The sequence below is a fragment of the Myiozetetes cayanensis genome, unplaced genomic scaffold (genome assembly GCF_022539395.1).
Source record: "Myiozetetes cayanensis isolate MyiCay16 unplaced genomic scaffold, myiCay2020 scf44, whole genome shotgun sequence".
NCBI lineage: Eukaryota > Metazoa > Chordata > Aves > Passeriformes > Tyrannidae > Myiozetetes > Myiozetetes cayanensis.
Genome location: NW_026087676.1, coordinates 678,248 through 705,377, shown reverse-complemented (window position 1 = coordinate 705,377; position 27,130 = coordinate 678,248). Strand labels below are relative to the sequence as shown.

The 27,130-nt window shown below is 47.8% G+C and overlaps 1 protein-coding gene across 1 annotated transcript; it reads left to right on the top strand.

Annotated features, from left to right (window-relative positions):
- IKZF3 (IKAROS family zinc finger 3) lies at positions 1-27,046 on the top strand. Its single transcript, XM_050330824.1, is given in 9 exon segments — positions 1-47; positions 49-152; positions 2,370-2,423; positions 3,041-3,148; positions 14,289-14,549; positions 15,228-15,395; positions 16,928-17,044; positions 21,044-21,160; positions 24,551-27,046. Coding segments are annotated over 9 exon segments (1,677 nt in total). The 3' UTR covers positions 25,252-27,046.
- The last annotated feature ends 84 nt before the right edge of the window (positions 27,047-27,130 follow it).

Here is a 27,130-nt window from a genome sequence, read left to right as displayed (position 1 = left end):
ATGGCCAAGGATTGGTTTCGAAAGCAGATGAATTTTACTTCTGCTTTGTGAGGACCTCTGTGCCTCGGCTGCAGCGCAGAGGGACGGGCGTCCCCTTCCCATGCACCCCAACCTCTGGAGCTCTTGGAAGCTCGGGAAGAGGACCGTGCTCTGTGAGTGATTTCCTGCCTCGTGCTTTTCTGAGCGTTGCTGGGGAAAAATGGTCTTATTGCTACAGGATCAGGAATCTTCCCAGACCTTCCTCTCTGGCCTAAAATTCTCGGGAAAGGGACCTGAGGTTAAATATTAAGGGGCCAGTAAGGCTGTAAGAAGCTGCTGGGGGCTGGTATTGCAAAGAAACCAGGTGCTGGTGAGGGGAGGCTGGAGGCTTGACAGTGAGACAAAGACAGGGATGTTTCTCAACCAAGATGAGGAACGTTCCATGGTGTGTCGTTGTTCTTATCTCTTCTGAAGGGTTGTCCTGCCCATCTTGGGCAGGAACCTGCTGGGCCCAACAGAATAGGAACAAATCCCTGGGGGAGATGGGGGTCCGAGGAGGGTGAGCAGGTCCTGCTCGGCTCTCGCTGGGCTCAGGCAGCGCTGTTCTCCAGCCAGTCACCCTGCACCTGCAGGGAATATCTGGGGAATCCAATGGTTCATGAAAAGATACAACTCTCCAGGAATATATGTGGAATTGTTGGAACTGAAGCATCCAGGTAGGGGTTCCAGTTCTTCCCTCCAAGACCTCCCAGGAGAAGGCAGAGTTGCTGCCAAGGCTCCAAGCCTTGAGGCTCCATCCTGGGGCTTTGACTCTCAGCACCAAAATGGGGCAACTGCCCAGGGTTTCTGAATGCAATTAAAACTGAAATCAAGTGTTGCAGAATAATGGGGATTTCATTGTCTTGTCCAAAGCTTAATTATGTGTGCAATTACAAGAGTTTGTGTAGTTGAAGTGTTTGTGTTCACAGAATCATGGAATGGTTTGGGTTGAGAGGGACCTTAAAGCTCATTCAGTTCTACCCCCTGCCAAGGGCAGGGACACTTTCCACTGTCCCAGGTTGCTCCAAGCCCCATCCAACCTGCCTTGGACACTTCCAGGGATGGGGAAGCTGCAGTTTCTCTGGGATATTATTGCAGTGTAAAGTTATAATCAATAGTAGAGAGAAGTTTGTTCCTGTACCCAGGATTTACTGATGTTTCCTCATTACAATTTGCTGTATAAATCGGTCCTTTTGCTTCTTTGCCCCTCGCTTTTCCTGGCATGATGGAATGAAACAGAGAAATTAAGGAGTCCCTTGATCCTTTTAATTTATTTAAAACCCACATATTTGGTAAATATTTGATCTCTTGGTCATTTAACTCAGTGACTCCTCACGACACAAGGCCTTCATTGTGCTGCACGCACCAACCAACCCTCCACTCGTGCAGCTTTTGGAGAGCCCCATCTGATACCAGGCTGGCTTGGCTGTAGAGTTACCAGAGCTTTATATTCTGACGTTGCAGAGACCACAGAAATGTTCCATAAGCAGAGGAGGTAAAGACAGATAATGGTGGGGTAAATGTCACCCGTGGTTAACACCTCATGCCCGCCGCCTGGGTGGTTCTGTTATGTAACTGCCAGGAAGGAATTTTCCCAGTCCAGGAGCTGTTGTTTGACTGGTACAAAGAGGGCAGAAGCTTTTCTAGCACGTAAAAGGTAAAGATGAGGCACAGCTAGAGGAAAGGAAGGAGGCAGGAAGCAGGTAGATGTGAGTCTGTTAAGAAAATCAAGCTCCTATCAATGAAATCTCGAGGCAGTGAGGCCTTGAGTGGAGATGCAACAGGACAGCTCCTGCTCAACTCCCCAGCCTAAATTAGGGCACTGGGGTGGGAGATGGCAACACCTGCAGCCTGTGCTGGCTCCAGAGCCCTGCTGAGCCCTCTGGGAAACCAGGCCACATGGGTAGTCCCCTGAGGTATTTTTAAAATGCCTGGCATTTGATCCCTATCGGAATTTCTCAGTGGGAATTAGGCCTGCATTCCCACGAAAACCAAGCAGATCTTGTGGAGATAACAGGGGTTTCCCTTTGTTTTGGGAAAGGAATGTAAAGCATCTTTGTGCTTTGGAGAAATTCCCTTCCTACAGAGTGCTGTGCTCATGGGGTATGCAAGGAGGAAATCAAAAGCATAAGTTACTCTGCTCTGTAACTTTCTGAAGTTAGAAAACCACACTAAATCCCTCTTCTGGGCACAGGCTAGTGCTCAGGATATAATATATACACTAATTTGGTATTTATTTATTTGAAATCCTGCTTTTTCTGTTTTGCTTTCAGCCAAGAAAAGGGTGATTTAAAAGATTTATACCAACTGTGTCACGAACCGACACCTAAAGCTGCTTTTCTCTTTTGCAGATTCACAGCCTGGGATGGACCTCAGTAACCCTCAGGAACAGCCCCTGGCTGCAGGTACTGTGCTGTTCAGTTATGTTCTGCCACCTTCTCTTGGCAATTTTACATTTAAATGGGGAAAAATACAAGGATTGCAGCTTGTTCAGATTCCCAGGGTACTGAATAACAGAGTCACAAATACAAAGATGGGCACCAAAGACAAAAAAGTGAATTCTATATTCTTGAAATAAAACTGTTCAACATATATCTGTAAAATGACACTGAAGTGGAGAAAAAGACTGTATAGAAGGAAAGGAAAGTGTTTTCAGGAGAAAGCTGCAAGTTTTGATTAGGGAAGCAAGAATAATGTGATTCTCTTGGTTGACTGCATTTCTGAAAATATGAAAACAAACCTCCTGAGTGAGCTGGATAATAAGTGCTTCACTTTCTTGTTAACCAAAATTCAACCTTCTGAAAATGAGTTCAAGGGGTGAGAGTTTCTGTGGGATTTTGGGAATAAAATCATTCCCCCCCAACTGCAACTAATGCATCCATAGGAATAGCATCGTGGGCACTGCCAACAGTACTGGGAGGGTGCAGGTGCTTTGAGGGAATCACCTGGAAATATTCTTGGAGCATAAATAGTTACTGTTTTGTTGGGTTTGTGTTTTGTTTGTTTGTTTCTTTTTCACAAGAACAAGAGGATTTGACAGACTGTAACCTGAACAAATCCCAGGAAATGGAAAGCATGGATAACGTGGAAGACATGAAGGAACACAATCAGTCTAACGAAGAAGTAGGAGGTAAAGTGGAGTTGGGATTCTGGAAAATAATAGTAATGTGTTGCCTTTCTATCCATCTGATCATGCTGTGAGATCATGTCTGTAAAAGGAGTAACAATACAACTGGTTTGGAGCATTTCAACATGCTCTGAGGAGGAGCAACTGTTCTCCATCAGGGAACCTCCCGTGCATTTTACCAAGGTCAGTTTTACAGGATCTATGAAATATGGATGGGAAGATAAAAAGGGAAGTGCATCTGGCGAGCCTTTAACGTGTGTGGTAATACACAGATTCCTAAGAGCCCTTTGCATGGACAAACCCTGTCTTAGGGCTGCAGTTTTTATTAATGCTGTTAAGTCCTTTCATTCCTGCATTGTCAGGAAGACTTTTGGGGAGGTGAATTTACAGGAGTTAAACAAAACCATAAATATCAATAAAACATCATTCCCCTCCACCAGCCTCCCTTACCATTAGAGCTCATTCATTATAAAGGGAGTGTGAACCTCCAATCCCGCAGTGCCCCATCCCTTGATTCCCAGGGAATGAAGCCATGATTGCAGGGAGGAGGCTGCTTCAAGTGCACTAAAAAGGTACCTGCAGCATCTCAGGGTAAAATGGCACGAGATAGAATGTACATTGTGTTTGCTTCAGTGCTTCACACACTGTTCTCTCCAGTCATTCTGATACCGGAAGCACAATAAATCTTAAATATTTAAGCACCCTGTGCTGGTGCTCTGGGCCCTGCAAGCAGCAGTAGGTGCATTTAAATTTCTTCCCAAAGACACCAGTTCTGTTGCTGTTGGAGACTAAAATTCACAAATAATCTCAGCTTTGATGTTGTGGCCTCTGTAAAACAGCAGCAGCTCTGTTAGTCCTGAGCAGTCCTCGTGGGTGAGTAACTACTGTCTGACTTCTATAAATGAAACCACATTCTGACAGTGCTGCCCTGGTGGGAGGGTTATCTTTTTGGGATCACTAACCTTGGTAAAACCAAATATATAGTGTTCTCCACAGACTAGAAATATCATTGGTATCAGTGCTGGCTTTTGGGAAAAGGATTATGTCCTGCCCACACCTGAAAAGTCTGTCTGGTTTAAAAAAAAAAAAAAAAAAACCACCAAAACTATTTGGCACATTGAGGTGCTCACCAATCCCCTCATTACATACCAAATCTAAAGAGAAATCATGAAAAAAACCCTTTCTGTGGTTCTCATAGTTGTTGATCACTCAGTGAGTGATTCCCAGCTCCTGGCTGATGACATCCTGGGACACACAAACCTTCCCTCCTGAACCCCCACACCATCCGTGCCCCCGGGCTTTGTTCCATCTGCTCGAGGCCATCATGGGAACTGACTCATGGGGAGAGATCAGGCCTGTGATAACCTGCTTTCCACTGCCTTGCAGTGCCTGTAACATGTTTGTCTCCAGCAGGGCTGTGTCTGGGTTTTCCACCTCTCGTCAGCCATCCCTAGTGAGTAGGAATCTCCCAGTTTCTCGGGCTGCACGTTTCTGTGACTCTCGCGTTATTCACGGGTGACACTGAGTACGTAGTGGGGATTTATTCTGAGGCTTTGAGCAGAGGTTGGAGCTTGTTCAAGTCTAGGTGTTGTCTGACTTGGTTTGGTGGAGGCTTTTATGCTGAAAATGGCACTGGGATCGCTTTTAAAAACCTACAGAGAGTTCATAAAACCACTAAATTAATGTATAGGGCTGAAACAACATCACTGGTGCTCGTTTAGCATGAAAAAAATCGACATTTTCAGCAAGCGGTTCTGTATTTATACTTCTCTGAGCACGTGCAAACACCAGTTGATGATGTTCACCAGCACAGGTGAGATACCTGTGAGGTACCTGACACAGGTGAGAAGCCATTCCAGGAAACCCCTGTCCTATTGCACCCCCATTCTCAGGGCTCCCAGCACGATGATGTCTGGGTATCAGGCAAACAATTAGGCAGAAGGCTCCGGTAAAATGATAATTAAAAGCTTGATGGGGGAGAAGGGGGGAAAAAAAAAAGAAACAAAACCCCCTGTTCTTGCCTCAAGGGACTGGAAGCTGCACGCTGTGGTGCACATGGTGTACGCTCGCCTGCAACCATAAAAATACACCGTTCCCATGGTGCTTCCTGTGTCTGGTCTGAAAAGAGACGAGCAGTGAGGCAAAGGGGGGGGGAAAGCACTTGATTTCCCCTGTTCCCTGATGCGCCCCCAACACTGTTACCTTTGGTGGCCGAAGCTGAGGCGGCTTTAATTTAAAAATTAAATTAAAAAAGGGGCCACGCTCTTCCCTCGGGGAGTCCCAATGTTTAATTACGGCTTAAGTCCCCCAGCTGTTGAGGCAGACAACTTTTTTGGGGTGTTCTGAATGTCAGCGAGCTTTCATGGTTGCGAGCCAAGCAGAGATAAAAGGCACGTTCGCGGTTTATGGATGTTAATTGGTGCTGCTCGGAGGTGTGGGAGGGGGGGCGGTTGAAAGGCTGGATGAGGCGGGAGAAGGTGGCAGAGCCCCGCTCGGGCTCCGGCGGTGCTGCAAGCACACGCAACTTATCTGCCTGGAAAGGAAGTGCCGTTTTTTATCGCAGTATTACATCTCCCAAGCCCAGCCCGAGCCCCGGCGCTCATGGGGCTCGGGGTTATCTCACAACATCAGCAGAAGTTCGCTGCGAGGGGATTTCTGTGGTGTGAAACCAGCAGGGAGTCTGTGCCGAACCAGGCCGCTGCTCTGGGGGCTCTGCCGGGGCTGAAAGGTGTGTTTTCCTTATCGCCAAACGATCCTTTTGAGTGTGTTTGAGCTCTTCCGACTGCACCGTCAGTGGCAGGAATGCTGCCAGGCACGTTCGGTGACATCGATGGGGGCGGTGGTGTCACAGCAGCCTGGAAATGATTGACATAGCCTGGACTGTCCTGAGCCCCCAGGGCTGGCACAGACACTTGGACACCCTCATTGCATGGACAGAATCAGAAAGTGCAGCTATGTCTTACTCTAATTAATCCGTTGCAGTGATTAGAAAATAGAATTTGCTTTTGAGATATCCTGACTAGCAGTGGGAGATCTCAGGCAGGACAAGGGCTGGAAGGAGGATTGGATGCACAGTGTTATTCCACAGATGATGGGCTCCTTTCCATAACTTTCATAACTTCATTTTTCTTCACTTGTTCTACAATGTGTATCTTGGGTTCATACAAAAAAATTCCCTGAAGTTACAGGTGAGAGAAATATTTATTCCTCAGGCATCTAAATAAAATCTAGTCCAAGGTAGGTGAGTTGTGTGGTCCCTCCCCACCTCCTCAGCAGGAAATAAGTGAAGAGGAAGAAAATGGCCCTGGGAAGTCAAATCACACGTTGTCAGAGAAAACGATCCATTTTTAGAAATACAGGTCAGTGGAAAGGAAATCAGTTAGTGAAGGTGAGTCATGTTTTGCCCCCAAACCAGGCTCTTCATTTGACACAAAATATGATTTTAAGGGGCAGGTTCACTCTGTCCTGCTGGAGAGCTATGAGGAAGCAGAAATAAACCCCTAAGAGCCAGAACTTTGCTAAAACAGTTCCCTGAGTGTTGGAATTGATGTGTCTCGTGTCTTGCTGCTGACTTTCCCCTGCACTGTGCAGAGTTTGCTCAGTGCTGTTTTCCCTGCTGCACCCACCTGCCGAGCCATCCAGCCGAGCTCCTCTCCTGGTGCAGGAGCTCCACCTCCAGGAGCGGCTCTGGGAGCTGCAGGTGCAGCGTTTGACAATCCTGAGCTGCCAAATCCTCCCTGAGTTTTGTGGTCACAGAATGCTGGGATCGTTTAGGCTGGAAGAGCTGTAGGATCAGTGTCGGAAAGGGAACACAGAGTGGGTGCATCCTCTCTAAAAGACAAGGCTAAAAGTAAACCACGAGTATTTAATTACAAGAACCTCAATGAGGAGAGATTGTAGGTTTAGGCTAAAATTCAAGTCAAGATTATTTACTACTGGAATTTTTTTGTAGATGAATCAAACCAGTACACTTCCAAGGATTTTGAGAACATCTGAACCAAGCTCCTGTCTTCAGCCTATGGGCCTTAAAATTCCTTGGATCCTTATCCCAGATTTCCCCCTTCTTCATATTGTTACATTCCCTCTCCCTGCCATGTTTTTCTCACCAGAACATCTTGCATTGTCAGGAAGACTTTTTGGGAGGTGAATTCACAGGGGTTAAACGTTGAATTTCTCAGGTTTGAAGTTCATTTGAAGCTCAGTTGACCAGAGCCGACCGTGCCTGAGCGGTCACGTTAGTGATTGCTCCCTTGATATAAGTAACACCAGCGATTATCTGAATTTAACATGTGGCCTCTCTCAGTCTGACTGTTGGGTCCAGATGTTCTCTGATTAACTGTCTCATTGGAGTCTGATTTAACGGTTGTGATTGTATCAGCCCTGCTGGACTTCAGGAATTGTAATTTTAGTGCTCTTTTCTCCGGGTGATCTTATCTGAACGGTGAGGGAAGGGAAGAGCTCACGCAGTTTCGTCTCTTTCTGTGCTGTTTTTTTTTTTTAAGAAAGAGGCTTTGGAGGTGTTCATATCTGAAAGGATAATGTGAACAGGTGTCATAGATCAAACAGATTTCACCTGCAGGCCTGGGGATGTGGGGATGACATTCCCTCTGTGCCATCCAGCACTGGGAGCGTAGAAAATTGAGGAAAACCGGCAGATTGGGCACACTTTGAAAAATTAAAGAGAAAAAATAGAATGCCCTGGTAGTTTCAGTACAGCACTAACCGTGAGTTTTCCAGCCCCAGTCCCGTTGTCCCAGGGACTCCCACTCTGCTCCCCCAAATTCTGTTTGTAGTGGCAGGTAAATGCATTTAAAAGCAATTAAATTCCCTTTCCTTCCCTAAAGCACAGCCCAGTGGCTGTGCAGTTTGTCCTGTTGGGCTCCAGCTTTGGGAATGCTCAGCTTGGGGCAACACTTCTCCTTTATCCCTATTTTTGTTAATACAACTGCAATGTATTTTGGAAACCGTTAGGATAAAAACCCTAAAGCCCACTAGAGTTTTAAGAGGCAGAAATCAGTAATAGAAGGGTGTGAAATTATAGATTTACTCAGGAATATTCATCCTGATAAGAAAAATGCTTGTATTAAATAAGATGCTGTGAGAATCTGTTACATAATTCGAGTTTCCTGACTCAGACGAGCTTGGAAACGACGTGTGTTGTTTGGTGGGGGTTATTCTGCAATTAATTGTCCAACTAGATAAATTACACCGTGCTTTAATGGTGGAGAGACACTGGTATTAATGAAGTAGAAAATACACATCTGAGCGCCTGGAAAATGACGCCTGGCTGATTTTTTTTTCCCCTTATTTTCTCTCCAGCTCTCAGTGCTGTGTTTCCATTTGGTTTGTTTTTATTTTTGTTTCGAGTCCCAATAAAACCGAGGACAAAGGGGAGTGATGAAAGTTTCTCTGCTGTTTTTAGGAGTGAGATTTCCACCAGGTGTGTTCAGGAATTACCACTCACCTCTGCTTTTTATACAGGATCTAAACAAAAATAGAGACTTGTGTTTTGTGCTGTGTGGAACAGCAGGACTAAGAAAATACTGAGAGACACAAAGATAAACTCAAAGCCAGTGTGTCCAAGTCGTAAATGCAAAATTTGGGATTTTTTGTTGCTGCTTTGGCCTGTGGTGACACAAAAAGAGACCCGAGGAGCAGGACAGGTCCAGCGTTCACACCCTTTATTGTCACCACTTCCTCGTTGGGGTTGTTGTCTCTGCTGTCTGGCTGGAAGTTGATACTGCTGAGAGGTGATTGCTCCTTCCTTTGTTGGCAAACAATGATCTCATAAAAGCTGTTGGGAAAAAGGGAGCTGAGTGCTGGAGTCAGAGGAAAAACAAAGCCAGGGTGGGCCAAAAAGGCTTGAGCTCCTTTCCCTTGCCTAGATGGATATTTGCAGTGGGGTAGAAATAAAACAGGGAGAGAGGTTGCCTTATCTGACTGCTTTGCCTCAATTAAAAAACCTCTCATGTTGCCACTGTGTCACTTCACGTTTTATAATTCCCCCTTACTTACAGTCTCCAGATTTTCAGTACATACATGTAATTGTTTGCTTCTTGTTGTTTAAGGAGAGAAACTTAGGAGGAGCATTGAATTTTTAATTACCTCCCACCCCCCAGTTTATAATTTTATGGGATGTACTGCTCTCCTTATTCACTGAGGGAATGGGAGTTTTGAATTCCTGACGTGTCTCCCCCCTCAGTGTGTTGATTCCACCCCCGAGGTGTTTGTCACAAACATTCGGGATTCTGCCTCGAATGTGGAAACTCTGCTGGCTCTTTCAGCCTCACCACTTGTCTGCTCCATCTCAGGCTGTTTGGGGGTACAGGGACCTCTCCTCCTGGGAGGGGAGCAGCTCTGCCTTGTGTCTGCAGGGGTTCTGTGCAGATGAATCAGCGGTGAATACCTGTCAAAGCCAGGGAGTCACAAGAACCCTCCGATAGTCACCGTATTGACTCCCTTCTTGTTCCCCGGCATCTGAATCCCATTAACAGCTGTCAAAACCTGGTAAACTATTTATATGCTTTCACAATTTGTTTAATTGGATAGTTAGGAAATGGCAGACAAGAAAAGCTTTTCTTCCCCCCCCTTTTTTTTTTTTCTCTCTTTTCCTTTAGTCTGGCTGAACATCTGTAGCATTAGGGGCTCATTATCTCTGAATTGGCACAGCAAATCAGCAGCATCATTAAAATGCCACATTAAGATGATTAAGTTTCTTTGTTACCCAGTTGACTTTTTGCATGTGCTGAGGATTTCACGATTATGACCCCACTCCTTGTAAAACACTTGAGCTACATCACCCTTTCCTGCGTTGTCTTTAATGGCTTCTGGGTTTTATTCCTTGTGCTTTTCCTAAAGCTCCCGGTAAACTTTGCTTAACAACAGGACAAAACTTACCTTCTCTTCTCTGTATTGGATGCCAAAGTCTTGGATTAAATGGAGAAACTGGGGGATTTTCCTTCTGAAATCTCCTCCTAGAGAAAACAGCTAAGATTAAGACCTGCCCACCCTTGTTCTAATTATTTGTTGCTCTTGCCTTTTTTTTTCTTCCTGCGTTTTCAGCCTGGAGAAGAGAAGGTTGTGTGGAGACCTCACAGCACCTTCCAGTGTCTGGGAGGGGCCTCAAGGGAGCTGGAGAGGGTCTGTGGTGCCAGGACAAGGGGGAATGGCTTCACACTGAAAGATGGGAAATTTAGGTTGGACATAGGGAAGAAATTCCTCCCTGGGAGGGTGGGCAGGCCCTGGCACAGGGGTTGCCCAGAGAAGCTGTGGCTGCCCCTGGATCCCTGGAAGTGTCCCAGGCCAGGCTGGACAGGGCTTGGAGCAACCTGGGCCGGTGGAAGGTGTCCCTGCCCATGGCAGGGGGTGGGACTGGAAGAGCTTTAATGTCCTTCCAAGCCAAACCCCGGGTGATTCTCTGGTTTTACCGAGCACACACAAGCCCTGTTTGGGTGGTGACTCAGTCTGAAGTTGCCACCGCAGCTTTATTTTGGATTTTTTCCAGAACCCATTGTTTTTGCAGCGTTTCAGGTGAAACAAAAATATTACTCTGGAGTATGTCTTTCATCTCGTAATCATCTCCCCAGGAAATGAAACCATGTGCATCAGCCTTAACGCATCACACCGGTACTTTGTTGTGTAAAAGCTGCAGGTTTGGTTTTTTTTTTTTTCTCAGTGTATATTAACTCCATGAACTGCCTCAAGAAAAATAGTTCCCTGGCTTGGGCACCATGGGTGGGTTATTTCTCTTACAACCTCTTTATTTTCCTGATAGAAGAGATGACAGTACTTCTTTTTTTTTTTTTTTTCCCCCACTGTGGGAACTTGGGTAGTGCTTTTAGGGATAATTGTGTTTTTCCTCAGTTAAATCTCTCTTTTCTACATGAAGTCATGTTCACCTTCCTCTTGATTAAGGTGGACCGGCCTGAAAACTCCCTGATCTCATCAAAACAGGTTGATATGATTTTGAGGTGATGGATACAAACCTTCCACACAGCTGCCAATCTCCTGATCTCCCGGTGTTCTCTGGGCATGCCAGGACAGAGCAGAAGTCAGGGCTGAGAAAGGACTTTGATGCTTCCAGACTCTGCAACCACCTGCTTGGTTTTAGCCTGACTTGCACTGAGCCATTTTTTCCTCAGACTGGTTTTTATACCAAAACTGTCTCCTGGGTGGATCTCAGCGAGGCAGAGCAGCCTCTAAACCATAACAGGTGACAAATTCCAGCCCTTCTAACATATATTTGCTTTAAACCAACCTCTTCCCTCGTGGCTTCTGCTGCTCTCAGCCATCAGAAAGGGAATTTTTCTGTTGAGGTGCTTTTAATGTCTACATGAAAGCACTCAAGCCCTGCTGGGATGGTGTGGACAGCCAGGAACGATGATGATGTGTTTTTTTTGGGGGTGATGTAGGGGTAGAAAACCCTCAGTGAGAACTCAAGTGCACCCTTCTCTCTTACTACGAGGAACCATCAGCCTGAGGCGCAGCGTGGAGAGCGCAGAGGTGATTATTTTCCACATGGGATGCTGGTTGTTTTCCACATGGGATGGTGATTATTTTCCACATGGGATGGTTTGTCCGGTCTGCACCAACCAGGACGTGGCAGGGGTGGGTGAAAGGTGAGACGTTGGGCAGAAAGTGGGAATTGAAATTGTGTCTGAAAGCACCAAGAAGGTGCAGCTGCACCGGGCACTTCCTTTTACCGTGCTGGGCAGGATGTAGCAAATTATTTTGGAACTGCCTCCCTTTAAGAGGGGAAAAAACAACCAACCAGCCCACCAAAAAAGCACTTTTAGTTATTTTTTTTCTCTTTTCCCCTGGAAAAGACATTGTGCTGAAAGCTGCTGTCAGCAACTGGCAATCATTTTCCCTTGGAGTGATGGAAATGGATGTATGAACTAATTTTGAAGGAATCTTGATAGCAGGATCACCCTGGCAGCCTCAGACGTGAAGTTGGCAGCTGAAGGCACCTGCAGAGGAAGCAGGAATTCATGGGATGTGAAGCAGGAATTCATGGGATGTGAAGCAGAGCTGGTGCTGAAGAATCCACGGAGAAAACCAGCCCATTTTGGGTGAATTTGGAGCTCTCTGCGACCCTCTGAGCAAACACCCAAACCCCTGTGAGCTCATCAGTGACCAGGACACCAAACTCTAAGCATTGTCAAGGACAGAGGGATAAAACCACACAATATGAGGGGAAAGCCCATCCTTCTGTGGATATCCTCATCCAGGGAGAGCACCAGAGGGATCTCAGAGTTTCCCACACCACCACAGAGTGTAGGATGAAGAAATCAGGACCCACCTGTTCCCTCCCCCTCAACTCAGACAGTTTGGCCGGGTTTAGGGAATAATTTAGGACAGAGGAGCGATCTTCTCACCAAAATAGAGTTGAAAATTTTGATTTCATGGAAGTTGGGGTTGCCAGATCTTTCTTTTTCAGCTCTGCTTTTATGTCGCCACCTCATTTTCGCTGCCACCCATTGTTTGTTCTCGGCATTTGATGTGGTTTGTTACTCAGAACCAGAGCTAATACATATTCAGCAGTTTGTGTTCTGTACTTTGGAGAAAGGACAAGTGGTTCAGTGCCAGATTAAACTGTCTTAACCCTGGGCTGCAGGGAGGAGCAGGTGGCCAGAGAACAAGGCTCTCAAACAGGAAGCCGCATGGTGCATCTCGTGGGGTTTGTCTTCACTGGGGAGCTTGAGCATAACTGCAGTTCCAGCCTTTAGTTTCTTTCTCTGTCAGAGAACCATGGAATGGTTTGGCTTGGAAGGACATCAAAGCTCATCCAATTCCACCCCCTGCCATGGGCAGGGACACCTTCCACTGGCCCAGGTTGCTCCAAGCCCCCTCCAACCTGGCCTTGGACACCTCCAGAGCTGGGGCAACCACAGCTTCTCTGGGCAACCTGTGCCAGGGCCTGCCCACCCTCCCAGGGAGGAATTTCTTCCCTATATCCAACCTAAATTTCCTGTCTTTCAGTGTGAAGCCATTCCCCCTTGTCCTGTCACCCCAGTTCCTGATGCAAAGTCCCTCTCCAGCTCCCCTGTGGCCCCTGCAGACACTGGAAGGTGCTGTGAGGTCTCCACACAACCTTCTCTTCTCCAGGCTGAGCAGCCCCAAATTCCTCAGCCAGCTTTAAGCAGCAAAAAGCCATCCTGCCCATTGCTGAGGGGTTTAGTGGAAGTGCTGGAGAGTTAACAGTGGAAAGGAAATGCAGCACCATGAGTTGGGAATCACCAGCAGTTTATACAGTGTGACCGATTTGCTCACATTTTCACATTGTTAGTAAATCATTAGCTCCTTGCTGCATCCACCTTTGTCGTGGAGCTGCTCTCGTCGAGGCAATGCCTCTGGATTCCTCTGGACAGGGAAACAGGCCCAGGGACCTGTTTGAAGACCATGAATGCTTCGGGTTCTTTGCCTCACCCTTTCAACACGGCTTTGGACAAACCTTTTGATTTTTCTGGGATACTTTCACTCCTCAGGAAATCCTTCCCCCACCTCTGCTGGTTTTACTCACGCGGTAAATGGGGATTGCAGACTGCTCCTCACACATCCCAGAGCTGTGGATAAAAATTGGGACTTGCAAGTGAAAACTGGGATTATTGATTAGGTTCAGCTGGTGAGAATCTGCACCACAGGAGCACTGGGAGTCTTACACTGCTCAGACATATTTCGTAGGAGTGTTCCAAGCACCAGAGATTCCACGGGAAGATAAAAGTTACAAGATATAATTATCCTTTTTTAATTTTATGTCTTTCTGTATTTCCAGTTCACAGGAGCAGACTGAGATGCTGGTTTCTATAGAAATAATAATTGTGAGTGATGTGAACAAGTGTTCTCTTTTGAATCCTGACTAGTTCCCTGTAATTTCAGGAGAAGTTTGTACTGTATCCTACTTTCATAATCTGTAAAAAGAAATTATTCATCACAGGTAATTAGCAGGCAGGTCAATGTTTCTAAGGTTTATCTCACTAAATGTCCATGACCAGTTTCATTTCTTCATCTTTGGGTGTTTCAGTAACACTTTTAGGAAATGGATAATGTCATGTTATATAATTTTTGGCTCATGTTTTTTTCCTAAGGTACTTTGTGCGTAAGACGAGCATCTTTTCACTCCTGTGCTTTGTTTTACCTGCAGATGATGTGATCAAAGTGAAGGGTGAATACAGTGAAAGAGAGGAGAGTGCTTTAAATTCCGAGCCTATGGAAAACCCGGAGGAATCTGAGCTGCCTTACACCTATCCCAGAGAATATAACGAGTATGAGAGCATTAAACTGGAGAGGCACTCGGGTTCCTATGACCACGTCAGGCCAGCTAGTGGGAAGATGACTTGTGATATCTGTGGATTAGCCTGCATTAGCCTCAATGTCTTGATGGTTCATAAGCGTAGCCACACTGGTAAATATCCCTCTGTTGTTCTTGTAAGAGCTGGGCACTGACAGGATAATGATTTTTAATCCAGACTACTTATTTTTAAAAAAGGATCCCAAAGCCAGGCTTTCCTTGCCCTGCCCTGGAGGCCACATGTGATCTCTAGCAAGTTACCCACTGTTCTGTGCCTCACTTTACCCACCTTTCCTCTCACCAGGGTTGAATGTTATTAAAAGCACGTTTGTGAGGCATTTTAAGAATTCTGGATGAAAGGCACTATGTGATGTCAGTATTTCAGGCACAAAGCACGAGTTAGTTCGGTTTTGTGCTGCCATTTCCAGTCTGTGGATGTACTTCTCTCTGTGCTATCCCTGGGCAACAAACCAACCAGCATTTTAAGTTTCAACCTGCAGTAAGATGAGGCTTTTTTTTTTTTTTCTTCTTTTTCTTCTAAAAATTGCTGGCTTGTTGGAATCAGCCTCCTCCAGAGCACTTCTTTCCATGGCAGAACCGTGCAGTGCTTTCCATATGCTACGAGCAGCTCTGACACCAGAGCTGCACCTCCCTCCCACTGAAATCCCACTCTGCGTGTTTCTGTAGAGAGAGGTCGAGCCAGTAGCTCATTCTTTCCTCTTCCAAAAAAGGCAGAGGGCAACCTGATACCCACGTAACCATTAAATGTCCTTTTCTGTATGTCATTTTAAGGTGAACGGCCATTCCAGTGTAATCAGTGCGGAGCTTCCTTTACTCAGAAGGGAAACCTCCTCCGCCACATTAAACTACACACAGGGGAAAAACCTTTTAAGTGCCACCTGTGCAGTTATGCCTGCCAGAGGAGGGATGCGCTTACGGGTCACTTAAGGACACATTCTGGTAAGTGACGTCACAGGCACCTCGCGTGGTTCAGGTGTGTGGCACTGGGACACTCGGGGCGCGAGGTTTGCTCAGCCTGCCCGAGAGCCCACGCAGAGCAGGGACCCACTCCCTGTGCTGGTGGAACCCACTCAGGCCCTGCTCTGGGTGCTCTTAGTGCGGGGGAACACGTGTCACAGCCCACAGCCCTCCTGGCACAAACAACTCCACGGGATTTTCACTGAATCGGTTCAGTTTGGAAAAGACCTCCCAGGTCATCAAATCCAACCTCTGACCCATCACCAGCTTGCCAGCTTATTTGCAGATGAGTGGAGCTGGCTTTGCCAGCAAGCCCTGAACTCCAGGAGAGTGTGAGAGGTGCTTTGCTGGGATTTCCTCCCGTGCCATCCTGAGCTGTGAGGAAAACTCTGGGAGCGCAGTCCTGGGCAGAATTACTCTATTGCCAATTGATGCCTCTCAGTGGTCTAGTGCCTTTCATCTGAATCTCTTAACATGCTCACAGGTGGTTCTTCTCCAACCTGGTAGGGTGTTCTGTCCATTTTGCAGAGGGGGAAATGGAGGCACAGAGCTGAGGTGAGCTGAATAACAAGCCAGGTCAAAATTGGTCCTAGTTCCCCCAGTTCTGCAGGAGCCAGGTTGTGCTTGCCCTTGGATTTGTGTATATCCTGGGATCTTCAAGGGCCCAGGAAGAAAACATTGATTCTAAATGACAGATGCTATCTCTGCACTGCATTGAAAAAAAAAGTTCAACCTCACAAAGAGTCAAAGTCAAAAATGAGCTTATCTGCCATGGATAAATGAGATTCTGATTTAATCAAGACCAGTAGAGTGGTGGTGAATGTTCCCCACCAGCACAATGCTAAAACCTGGCCTTGGACACTCCCAGGGATGGAGCAGCCACAGCTGCTCTGGGTAACCTGTGTCAGGGCCTCCCCACCCTCACAGGGAAGAATTCTTCCTACTATCTAATTTTAGAGGATGCCTGTTCCCAAACCAGTACTGAGATAATTTAGGAAGCACTTCCAGTCCTTGCCTATGAGGCTATGTGGGGACAGGCTATGTGGGGATCTCGAGTTTCAAACAGGTTTGCTTTAGTTTAAATGAATTAGGAACATCATTCCCTCTACAACAAATGCCTTTGGGAATGAAATCAGTTTAATGAAATCCTTAAAGAATTCTGTACAGGCAGGACCCAGGCCAGGCACTCAGGGCTGTGGCAGTCCTGGTTTGGCAGCGGTACTGTCAGAAGCTACTCCAGGAAAAGCTGTCACAGGGCTCTGGGAACAGTGTTCTCACTTAAAACCTCTTCCTTTCTGGTGCTGAGCTTAGAGGATGAGGAGGAACTCTGTGTGTCTGGTGGTTTCACCCTCATGTCACCCTGAATTTGTGATGATTAATCTCAACAGGAATTTCGAGCATTCTCTATGAGCTGAACGTAGGCTGTTGGTAACTATGTGCTGAATGTCAGGAGAGGGTATCTTAGTGGTCTCTTGTGGCTGTTTTACTTACTTTATGATGTATTTTCTTTCTAGTGGAGAAGCCATACAAATGTGAGTTCTGTGGCAGGAGCTACAAGCAGAGGAGCTCTCTGGAGGAGCACAAGGAGCGGTGCCGGACTTACCTGCAGAGCGCTGGCATGTGTGAGGCTGGTGAGTTCATCACAGCACGGTGGTTTTGGGGGTTTGCTGCATTACAGGGCTCCAAAAAGGGCGTCTGGGGAGCTGTTAACCCACAGCCTGAGAACAGCTTTTCCTCCACTCAGCTTTCAGTAACCTGAGGGGCTGTGGTGTTGTAAAGGGGCTGGTTCAACGCAGCCCTCGGGCAGGGAGTTAAAGAGTGCCTTTATCTTAATCCCTTTTTTGTTTCACAGTTACTTTGAATAAAACATCTAAAATACCTTGTACCCAGTATTCTGTAGGTGATACAGTGGGTTAAATTATTCCTGCATTAATGCCATTATGTGGCTCACTTTATGGGATGAGTTGTTGACAACAGTTGCTCATGTCTCAGTCTGTTTGGTGGTTCCTCTTCTTTTGAATAAGAACTAATAATCATAATCTGTTAGAATTTCCAGAAGTTTTAGTGGCCTTATCAGCTCATCAGGAGTTCTGGTTTTCATGAGAACCCTTTACACATTGTAACTGTGGTTTGTGTCACAGTACACACTCCCCTGAATAATCACCTGGAGTGTCCAGCCCTGAAAATGGAAAACCTGAGACCTCCCAGAGCTCTCAGTGATTCTCAGGGGTTCAGATGCATTTCAGAACAGCGACATTTCACTCCTTAGCCCAGCCTGCTGTGCAGTCCTTGCTGCAGTGGGCAGGGAGCCTTGACTGGTCACAGGGAATGCAAATTCCCACTCTTACATGAGGTGGTTGCTCCCTCTGCCTTGGAGACCTTCACACTCTTACAAACACTGCAGTGTCTTTAGGGGAGGAGGAAGTTTTATGAAAATTGGGAACTCCTGGGGCATTTCCATCCGATTTCCTGGTACCAGCAGGATGCTGGGTGACAGCACCAGGGGGAGGGAAGGCTGGAAAGGCCCTCAGGAGGTCATCTGGTACATTTTGTTTATTTTCTTCCCTAAGTGTAGCATTTTGTATTTGTGTTTAGTAAACATCCTCTTTCTGTTTCTGACCCTTTTCTCTCTGCATCACTTTCAATTCTGGTGCTTTTTCTGAAATCCTTGCAAGCTTCTCAACCTGGTCTAGTGGGAGGTGTCCCTGCCCATGGGAGTTTGGAATTACAGAATCTGTAAAGTTCCCTCCAACTCAAACTATTCTGTGATTCTCACACGGAGCCATCTTTAACCACAAATATGCTCTCCATGCATCATCCATAACTCATTAGAATATTTAGAGGCATCAGGACCACAGTAACCATTCTAGTTCCTTTTTTTAGCACCAGGTTCCAAAGGTGGAAATATTTCTAAAAGGAAAGCTTTATGTAACAATACTGCTGGAGCATTGTCCCTGATAACCATCTCTGCTCACATTGTTCTCATTGCACAATCACCCAGCTCTGTTCCACTCTCCATTCTCGAGTGACCACACCGAGATGCTACAGGAAGCAATGCCTCTAATTTCAGCTCTGCTCTGTTCTCGAGGGCTCTGCTCGCCATATCCGCACCTTCTAAAAATTCTACTCACGCTGGTGGTGGTGTGGCAGAAACCACACTATGGAAACAGCTCAGTGCAGGGGGACAGGGGATGTGCTCAGGGCTGGGGCAGCAGCCGCTCTCTCTGCAGCCATGGGGGGACACAGAGAGGGAGGTCCCACCCTGGAAGTGTCCAAGGGCAGCTTGGATGGGGCTTGGAGCATCCTGGGCCTGTGGCAGGGGGTGGGACTGGGTGGGCTTTAAGCTCCCTCCCAATCCAAACCACTCTGTGATGACCAGCAGTGTTTGGAGAGGCTGTGATCACAAGACAATGGATAATTCCCATTGGCAGGGTAGTTATCTTCTGGCAGTGCTTTATAAACTCAGGATCACACCTGACACCTACACTGAGGCTGGAGCAGGGCTGGGAGCACCACGGGGACATCCCAGGGGGAGCAGGGGAGACCACCCTCAGCCCCAGGGCTGGCTAAGCAGGAGAGAGGCACCCAGGCTGAAAAGTGGCAGCAGGGATGAATATGTTTACATGAGTCTCCAAACACACTGGAGTAATTCAGGATAAAAACCAGGCCAGCAGAGCAGTGTGTTATTCCCTTTCAGGCACTTCATGCCCTGCACAGAGTTACAGGACTGTGGCAGAGCTGAGCTGGGCTCTGGTATCCCATCATTCCTGACTCAGATTCGCAGCTGGTGTTTGTACCTCTGATACACTTCACATTTTCAAAGTGCTGAACAAACACGGACAAATAGTTCTGGCTGAGGTTTGGTGAGTCATGGTTTGTGCTGACTGAAACTCGTGCGATAGCAGGAGCAGCGCCGACAAACAGGGAAAGGCTGCTCCGAGCTGGGAAGGATGAAGCTGCACTTTCAGCACTTGCTGTATTTGGCAAACAGCAATTTAAGTCTAATAATTAATAAATCTGCCTTTTAGCAGGACTGAAGTGAAACCAAAGTGTTCCTGTCACCTTCCTCCGGCAGTGCTTCTCTCTAACTTAGGTTATGCTTCATTTATTCAGGGAGGCCTCATCGTGACCTTCCAGGGGCTGATAAAAAGGAAGGAGAGGGACTTTTTATGTAGGTAGAGAGTGGCAGGACAAGAGGGAATGGTTTCACACTGGTAGATGGGACACTGCGGAGGAATTCTTGGCTGTGAGGGGGGTGAGGCCCTGGCACAGGTTGCCCAGAGAAGCTGTGGCTGCCCCAGCCCTGAAAGTGTCCAAGGCCAGGTTGGAGCAACCTGGGACAGTGGAAGGTGTCTCTGCCCATGACAGGGCGTGGGACTGGAAGGGCTTTAAGGTCCCTTCCTTTCAACCCAAACCATCCTGTGACTCTGTGATTCTATGTTCAGGTATGTCAGTGCATGTGCCCATCAACCAGGACTCTTCCACAGGGAGATCCAACCTTTTGTACTACACTGGGAAAGTAAATCACCCCTCCTCATCCTCCTCTTGTAGATCCCAACTCCCACAGACACGGGCACTCTCCTAAGACGTGTCCAGCTGTCACCACCGTGACTCCCGACCCTGGAACTCTCAGCAACGACTTTACACTTTAATATAATGCAGTTTTTAATATAAAAGTCCCAGTGCAGAGCTGTGTTGCTGAGGTGTGAGCAGGGCTGGGGGGAAGCCGCAGCAGTTACGATCAGTATTAGTGTGGCAGTAGTGAAATGAGGTGGCAGCTTTCCAGCTCATGGCCTGTGCAGCCTCCAGGAGCTGAGAGCAAGCACAGCCCATGTGCAGTGCTGGGCACTGCTCAGCACGGCTGGGAAGAGCTCTGGAAAATGGGAAGAGCCTTAAGTGGCCCAGTCCTAGGGGGGTGATGGCAGGGCATAGACACTTTTCCTAAAATTGGGCATTCTGGAGGTTAGTGAGGTTTAAAACACCATAGAGAAAACACTGATAGTTAGTTTTAGCTCTAGCATTTAGGGAGAAAAATGAAGTGACAGTAACACCTGGGAAAAAAAGGAGTTAGAAGTAAATTTTAAAGGTTCTATTGTTTTGATTTTAATGGAACAGTGATACATTTCATACGAGTTTCTTAGTGATTCGTTATGACAACTATGACTGATATCTGAAAAGTGCAGCAAGGGGCCTGAGTGTCTTCTCCTGAGCCTGGAGCACTGTGTGAGTGTGCAGGTGTCACCCAGCCTTACTCAGAATAAAAAAGAAAAGCTTGCAGAGCTTGTGTCTCCATCTGCAATTTAACCAACCTTCCAGCCCCTTCATTCACTTCCTCTCGCAGTCGCCCATGCTGGTTTGCATGGTCTGTGCTCCCCGAGCGAGCTCGGGGCTGGGCCGGCTCCCACTGACCACAACTGGTGCCCAAAGAGCAAGAACGACAGAAAAAGCAAAAAAAAAACCAACTTTGCATCAGATCTCCAAACTGTTTCCTCCAGTCACTGTGGCAAATTGGAGATTAAACCAGTCAGCTCTTCCTTTATTTTATCTTTTTTTTTTTTCACCTACGTGGTTTTTTTTTCTCTCTCTTTTTCTTTTTTTTTTCCCCTTCCCTTGCTCATTTTCCAACGTAGCCAGCGTGGAGGCGAGGCACATCAAGGCAGAGATGGGGAGTGAAAGAGCCCTTGTGCTGGACAGGCTAGCGAGCAACGTGGCAAAGAGGAAAAGCTCAATGCCTCAGAAATTTATCGGTAAGAACAAAACCCCCTTTTCATCCCCAGCAGCTCGAGACGTGCGAGTGGGTAACCCTGGGGACAATGTCTGTGCTTCTTTTAAACACCCTGCTCAGCCTTGGCATCTAAGTGTAAAAGAATGAGGTTAACTTGGATTGTTCTGATGGGGTTTTTAGGGATTTGGTGTAGGGGGTTGATTAAAACATGAGGAATTTACTCTGTTGGCTGCTTAAACTGGGTGGAAGCTGCTGCTGCTGTGCTTTGTGTTTATTTGTGCAGGTGGTTTATAAATGTATTTTATGGGCTTTCATGTGCTGTTTCTGTACCTGTGCACTTGAAATGTTCTCTGCTAGGATCTAGAACAGGCAAAGAACAGGAAGGTTAATGTTTTCCCAGCAGGAGCTGAAGCTTCCTGCAGGACTCCTGTGTGCAATAAGGCCTAAAGACAGAAAAGTATTGGATTTCTGTTAGTCATCCTCCTAAATTCGACTATGATTAAAAAAATATCAGATCCTTTCTTGTGGGAATTTAAGCAACCAGATGTTTCCATAGCCTTTTCTTTGCATTTCATTGTCCGTGATCAGAGCTTTGCATGTCGGGGATCCGAAATACTCGTCGGGCAGGTTCTGTGTCCCAGCCGGATCCTCTTGGCCAGTCTGATTTCATCAACCCACCTTTAAAGAGGATAAAACACCAGTCTGTGTCCTGAGGAAAGCCCTTAGTCAGCAGCTGTAGAACACAACACTGGTGCTGCTGAAGCCTTATTTGTGCTGTTTGTGTGGTTGGTTGCGGTGTCAAGTGCTGCTTTTTTGGCTTAATCTAAGGTTTACCTTCAGTGGTGTTCCCCTGGGTGGGAGTGCAGGGGGGGGCTCCCTGGGCTGCTGCAGCCAGACCCACCTGGCAGGGGGTGTTCAGAGCACCCATCCTGCACCAGGTCCAAAGCCAGGCACAGATGTGCTCCTGGACCCACCCCAGGGAAAGGTGTGTCTGCTCCCGGGTCCATCCAGGCAGGAAAACAACTCCATTTTTTGAAGGTAGCTCTTAGTGGGTTTGTGGGGTAGCACTGGGCTTTCTTCTGCAAGAAGTGAACTCTTTTATTTATTTATTTAATCTCAGTGTGGCTTTCTGAAGGTCACCTCATTGCACAGCCACACCATCCGAGTGCCTTTGGTGCTCAGAACTGAAACTGGGACTGTGGGGCTCGGCCCTTACACACCATGCTGTGATTCAAACAGCAATGCTGATGCAAATGGCTTTGTAATTCTTTAGCTTCCTTTTATTTTTATATATTTTTTTAAGCTTTTTTTTCAGCTCTCTTGGTGTACAGTTGGCATCACTTTGATCTGTAGGTATTTTATCAAACACACCTGCAGCAGGATGCACCCCCTCGAGTTCAGAACTAGTGGGGTTTGGGTTTGCTGTGCCAACCTGTGAGTTCCTGTGTGGCACAGACCCTGTGGGATTTGTGCCCGTGCTGGGTGGCACCAACTGGCACTGCACACTCAGGTGATCTTGTGGACAAGCTGCAGAACCCATCACAGTTCACCTGAAGGCACAAAACAACCCATTTCTGAAACTTGCTGTTTATCTAGACCTTCTGTGCTTGTTCTCGTTGAGCAGCATGTGAAAAAAATTCCCCCCTTGTCCCTTTAATCCCTGGGAAGGACGTTTGCAGGAGCAGGCTGCCCGACCTTGGCCTGACTCCTGTGCCTCTCTGACCTGTCCTTGTCAGAGCCCGGATCTGCCAGGGAATTCCTTGGGAAATCAGGGAATGAGTGCTGATGTTTCATTTTGTCAGGAAGCAGGGACAGGGATGTGTAGTAACAAGGCATCTTTGTTTGGCCCCTTGCTCTGAATGAAGTCCATTGATGGGAAGAAGAAAACCCTTTATTATTGCTGGAGGGCTCTGCAGAGATTCAGACAAGCCCCAGGAGTCTTGCCCACTTTCTTTTTCACATCTCCATCCCCAGTAGCTCCCTGGGCTGCACCAGCACAAGTCCCACAGGAGGACAGGGACCAGCAGAGCCTGTACTTGACCCTTCACCTCCCCACCAGGCCCCTCTTCAGAGCCTTCTCCTGGGGGAGGGGTGTCCCGGGGGGACCTTAAAATCCATCAGGACAGTGGAATCACTGAGAGCCTAATGATCATTCAGGAGCTGGGCTCAGTGATCCCTGTAAATCCCTTCCAACTCAGAATACTCCAAGATTCTGTGATCACACGTCGTGTTTTTGTGCATTTACCTTTTGGCCTTACCTTATTTAACCGCCAAATGTTTAGGGAATTCCTATCAATTTCTGCACTTTTTTTTTTGGTTGCCTTTTTTTTAAATTTTTTAAATTTTTAAGTTTCAAATTTTTATTCCCACCTTTCACGTGCCTGGAGCTGTGTTTTATGAGTCACCCCAACGCTCTGCAGCGCTTCGTTTCCTCGCACGTGGAGCTGGACGGCGAGCGGCGGCGCCGAGGGCTGGGAGCAGTTAACACTCTTGTGGTTCACGAACCTTTCTGGAGTGTGTTTGAAAAGAGAAACGTGAGCTCCTGGTTTTCTGCCCCTGCAGTGAAACCCCACGAGTTTCATACACATTGAGTCATGGTGTTGACAGGTGACTGATAAACATCTGCACCACTCGAGTTACCGTAACTGAGAGATTCGTGGATCCGATGTTTGTGAGTCCCTTGCACACAAAACCTTTCATCTGCTCCTTTCTTTTGTATTGTGTGTTGGCTTTTTTTTTTTTTTAAGCTATGAACAATTTTATGGTTTAAGTAACCACAGAATTCAGTTACTTATTTCTAGACATTCACCCCAAAAATGAGTTTAGCGCTTCTGGGGCGCAGTTTTATTTCCTCCTTGCACCAGTCGTGCTGTGCTGCCAAAAGGTGTGGGCAGGATTTCAGGTGAACTGTCCTTCCCTTCTGTCCAGTCCAGAGCTTCCAGAGCCCCAGCACACCCAGAGGAAAACAGTTTTCCGTTACTAACCCTTTATCAAGTGACCCTAAATGTGATTTTTGACACCTATATATATCTCTGCCAGTGTTAGATTACCTGAAAGCTTGTGTAGAGATCCAAGAACCCAGGTGTGGTGCAGAGGAAGTTGTAGCTGTCAGAGGACAGTGGGGAAAACTGACTTCAGTGTCCAAGGCCATATCAAAGACAGGTCTATCAGAAAGTGCCCTCAAAGCCTCCTTCCTTAGACTGCTCTGCTTCCAAGCCTGAAGTTTAAAAAAATAACCACCCCCCCCGAAAAACCCCTCCCAGAAACTACTTGTGTCTATAAACAGAGTCTTTCAGCAGAGACCATCTCGTGCCTCCTCACTTCCCAGAGCCTCCTGCCCTTTAGAGGAGGCACTGTGGGGTTTAACCCTCCTTTGCCCGCCCGGGTAACTCTGAGCTCTGCTCCCTCGCAGGCGAGAAGCGGCCGAGTTTCGACGTGGGCTACGGCCCGGCTTTCCTGTACGAGAAGGAGAGCGAGCTGATGCACGGGCGCATGATGGACCAGGCCATCAACAACGCCATCACCTACCTGGGGGCCGAGGCCCTGCGCCCGCTGGTGCAGACCCCGCCGGCGCCCACGGCCGAGATGGTGCCGGTGATCAGCAGCCTGTACCCGCTGCCGCTGCCCCGCGCCGACGTGCCCAACGGCGCCGCGCCCGAGCCCGGCCACGGCCACCTCAGGGACAAGAGCCTGTCATCAGACAGGGGCCTCTCCCCCAACAACAGCGGCCACGACTCCACGGACACTGACAGCAACCACGAGGAGCGGCCCAACGCCTCCTTCCCCCACCAGGGCCAGGCCATCCCCGCCCCGGCCCGCAACGGCCTGCCGGCCCTGAAGGATTTCCCCCGGCCCTACGACATCCTCAAGCCGCCCGCCCTGTGCCCGCGCGACGCCTTCAAGGTGCTCAACAAGGACGGGGAGCCCATCGGGGTGTTCCGCTGCGACCACTGCCGCGTGCTCTTCCTGGATTACGTCATGTTCACCATCCACATGGGCTGCCACGGCTTCCGAGACCCCTTCGAGTGCAACGTCTGCGGCTACCGGAGCCACGACCGCTACGAGTTCTCCTCGCACATTGCCCGGGGGGAGCACAGGGTCGTGCTCAAGTGAAGGGAGCGGCTCCCCCCAGGGCAGGGGCCGTGTTTGCCCGGCCCAGGGGAGGCTCGTTTGGTCGGGTTTTTAATTAGCGTCACGAAATTTCCCGAGTATTTTTCTAGGCCGGTTTTTAAGCGTGTCACGGGCAGGTGACACCTCTGTAAATTCTTTCCCGATAATTCAGTGTTCTGTAGCATCTCTGCCTGGCTGCTGTGGTGAGCAGGACTGTGGGAAACGCCCGGGGCAGAGCCTGGTTTTGATACAAACTTTATTTTTGTGAAACTTCGGAGCCATTTGCGGTGTTTTCGATTTTTAACGTGTGTTTTGTTTTTATAGGGTTTGCTTTAACTCAGCACAAAAGGGTTTCGTGGCAGCTCCCCTGCTTGCTCAGGTGTTTGGTCAGAGGTGTGTTGGAGGAGCTTTTCCTAGTAATAATTCTGATATGGTCTTCCAAATCAAGGGCAGGAAAAGGGAGGGATTTTTATTTCCTCCTTCAAGCTTTTCCCCTAAGCCCTAACAAGTGTGTGGCCCCACCACACTTCCATTTTTCTTACCCTTTTTATTCAGTTTCTTTAAAGTCACTCCCACCCAGCAAGAGCAAAATAAGAAATGAGACCCATTTGGGGTTGGGATTTTTTTTACCAATAAGTATTTTTGGGACACCCAGTGAGGTCACTGGTTGGCTCATCCATGTAGGCTGGGGGAAATCCCAATTTTCACTGCTGGAAACTCCTCCTTTCTGACGGGCTGCCACGAACGAGGATGAAGCTGCGCTGTGTGTTGTGCCTCTGCCTTGCTCCTGCTGTGCTCCAGCAGCAGGACACGTGGCTGTGCCATTCCACGTCCCTGTGGACAGTGCTGGGATGGGAGTGGGATCAGGTGGGACCTCCAGGCGTGTGGGAGCTGCACCAGGACATCCCTTGGCAGGAGATGCTGCTCCACACCCTGAGCAGGTGCCTCCCTTTTGAAGCTGGTTTTTAAAACAATTCCTTGGAACTCCTCCCTGCTCTGCAGCCCTGTTGGTGTCCCTGTGCTGGAGAGGGATTTGGGAACGGCTTTGCTGAGTGAAGGTTTATTCTTTGTGAAGTTTTTTTGTTACCCCCTAGTTAGGAGTGTTCTGATGGACTTTCTGCATCCCCTGTGTGTGGTTTGAGAGCTGCGTTGCTTTTGTATTATCCCTGGTGATCCAGCTGCTTCCTTGAGGGAAGGCTGGATCAGGCCTCAGGGTCAAGAAATCCTGATTTCCATTCCCTCTGCCTCTTTTGGCTCAAGTATTTCCTCCCAAAGAATTTTAAGGTACAAAAAAAAAAAAAAAAAAAAAAAGACTACATTCATTTTTCCCACTAAGGGTAGGCCTGGAGGGGGATAAATCAGCCTGCAGAGTGTCCAGAGTGCTGTGGAAGAGCTAATCCAGGACCCTGCTATCCCTGGGGCTCAGGAGATCTGGTTTGCTGTCATGTGTGGAGCTGTAAAACACCCTCAGGATCTTTCCCAGTTTCCCATCTGAGGCAGGTTGGGCTCTTCCCCACCAACACTCGTGTCATGGTGTGACAAACACTCCCCCCAGGTGAGGCTGTGGTTCCACCAACAATCCACCCCAAGGGTTGAGCCTTTGGGAAAGGGAGGGAAAGAGTTCCCAGAGGACAAAGAGAAACAGTTCTACTGCTGCCCTGCCATTTCTGTGATAGTTTGGGGAATCTAAGTCCGACATTTTTAGGACATTGTGGTTGTCTTTATCAACTTCTAATTTTGTCACAAGCTTGCTTTTCAATGGCTTAGTTTTCAACACCAAAGAATTGTCAATAAATGAATAAAATACCTAAACAATGACAATGTGCTGACTTGAGGGCAGGCAAAGACAGGCTCTTCGGGGAACCTGCACACCTGGAGCCAT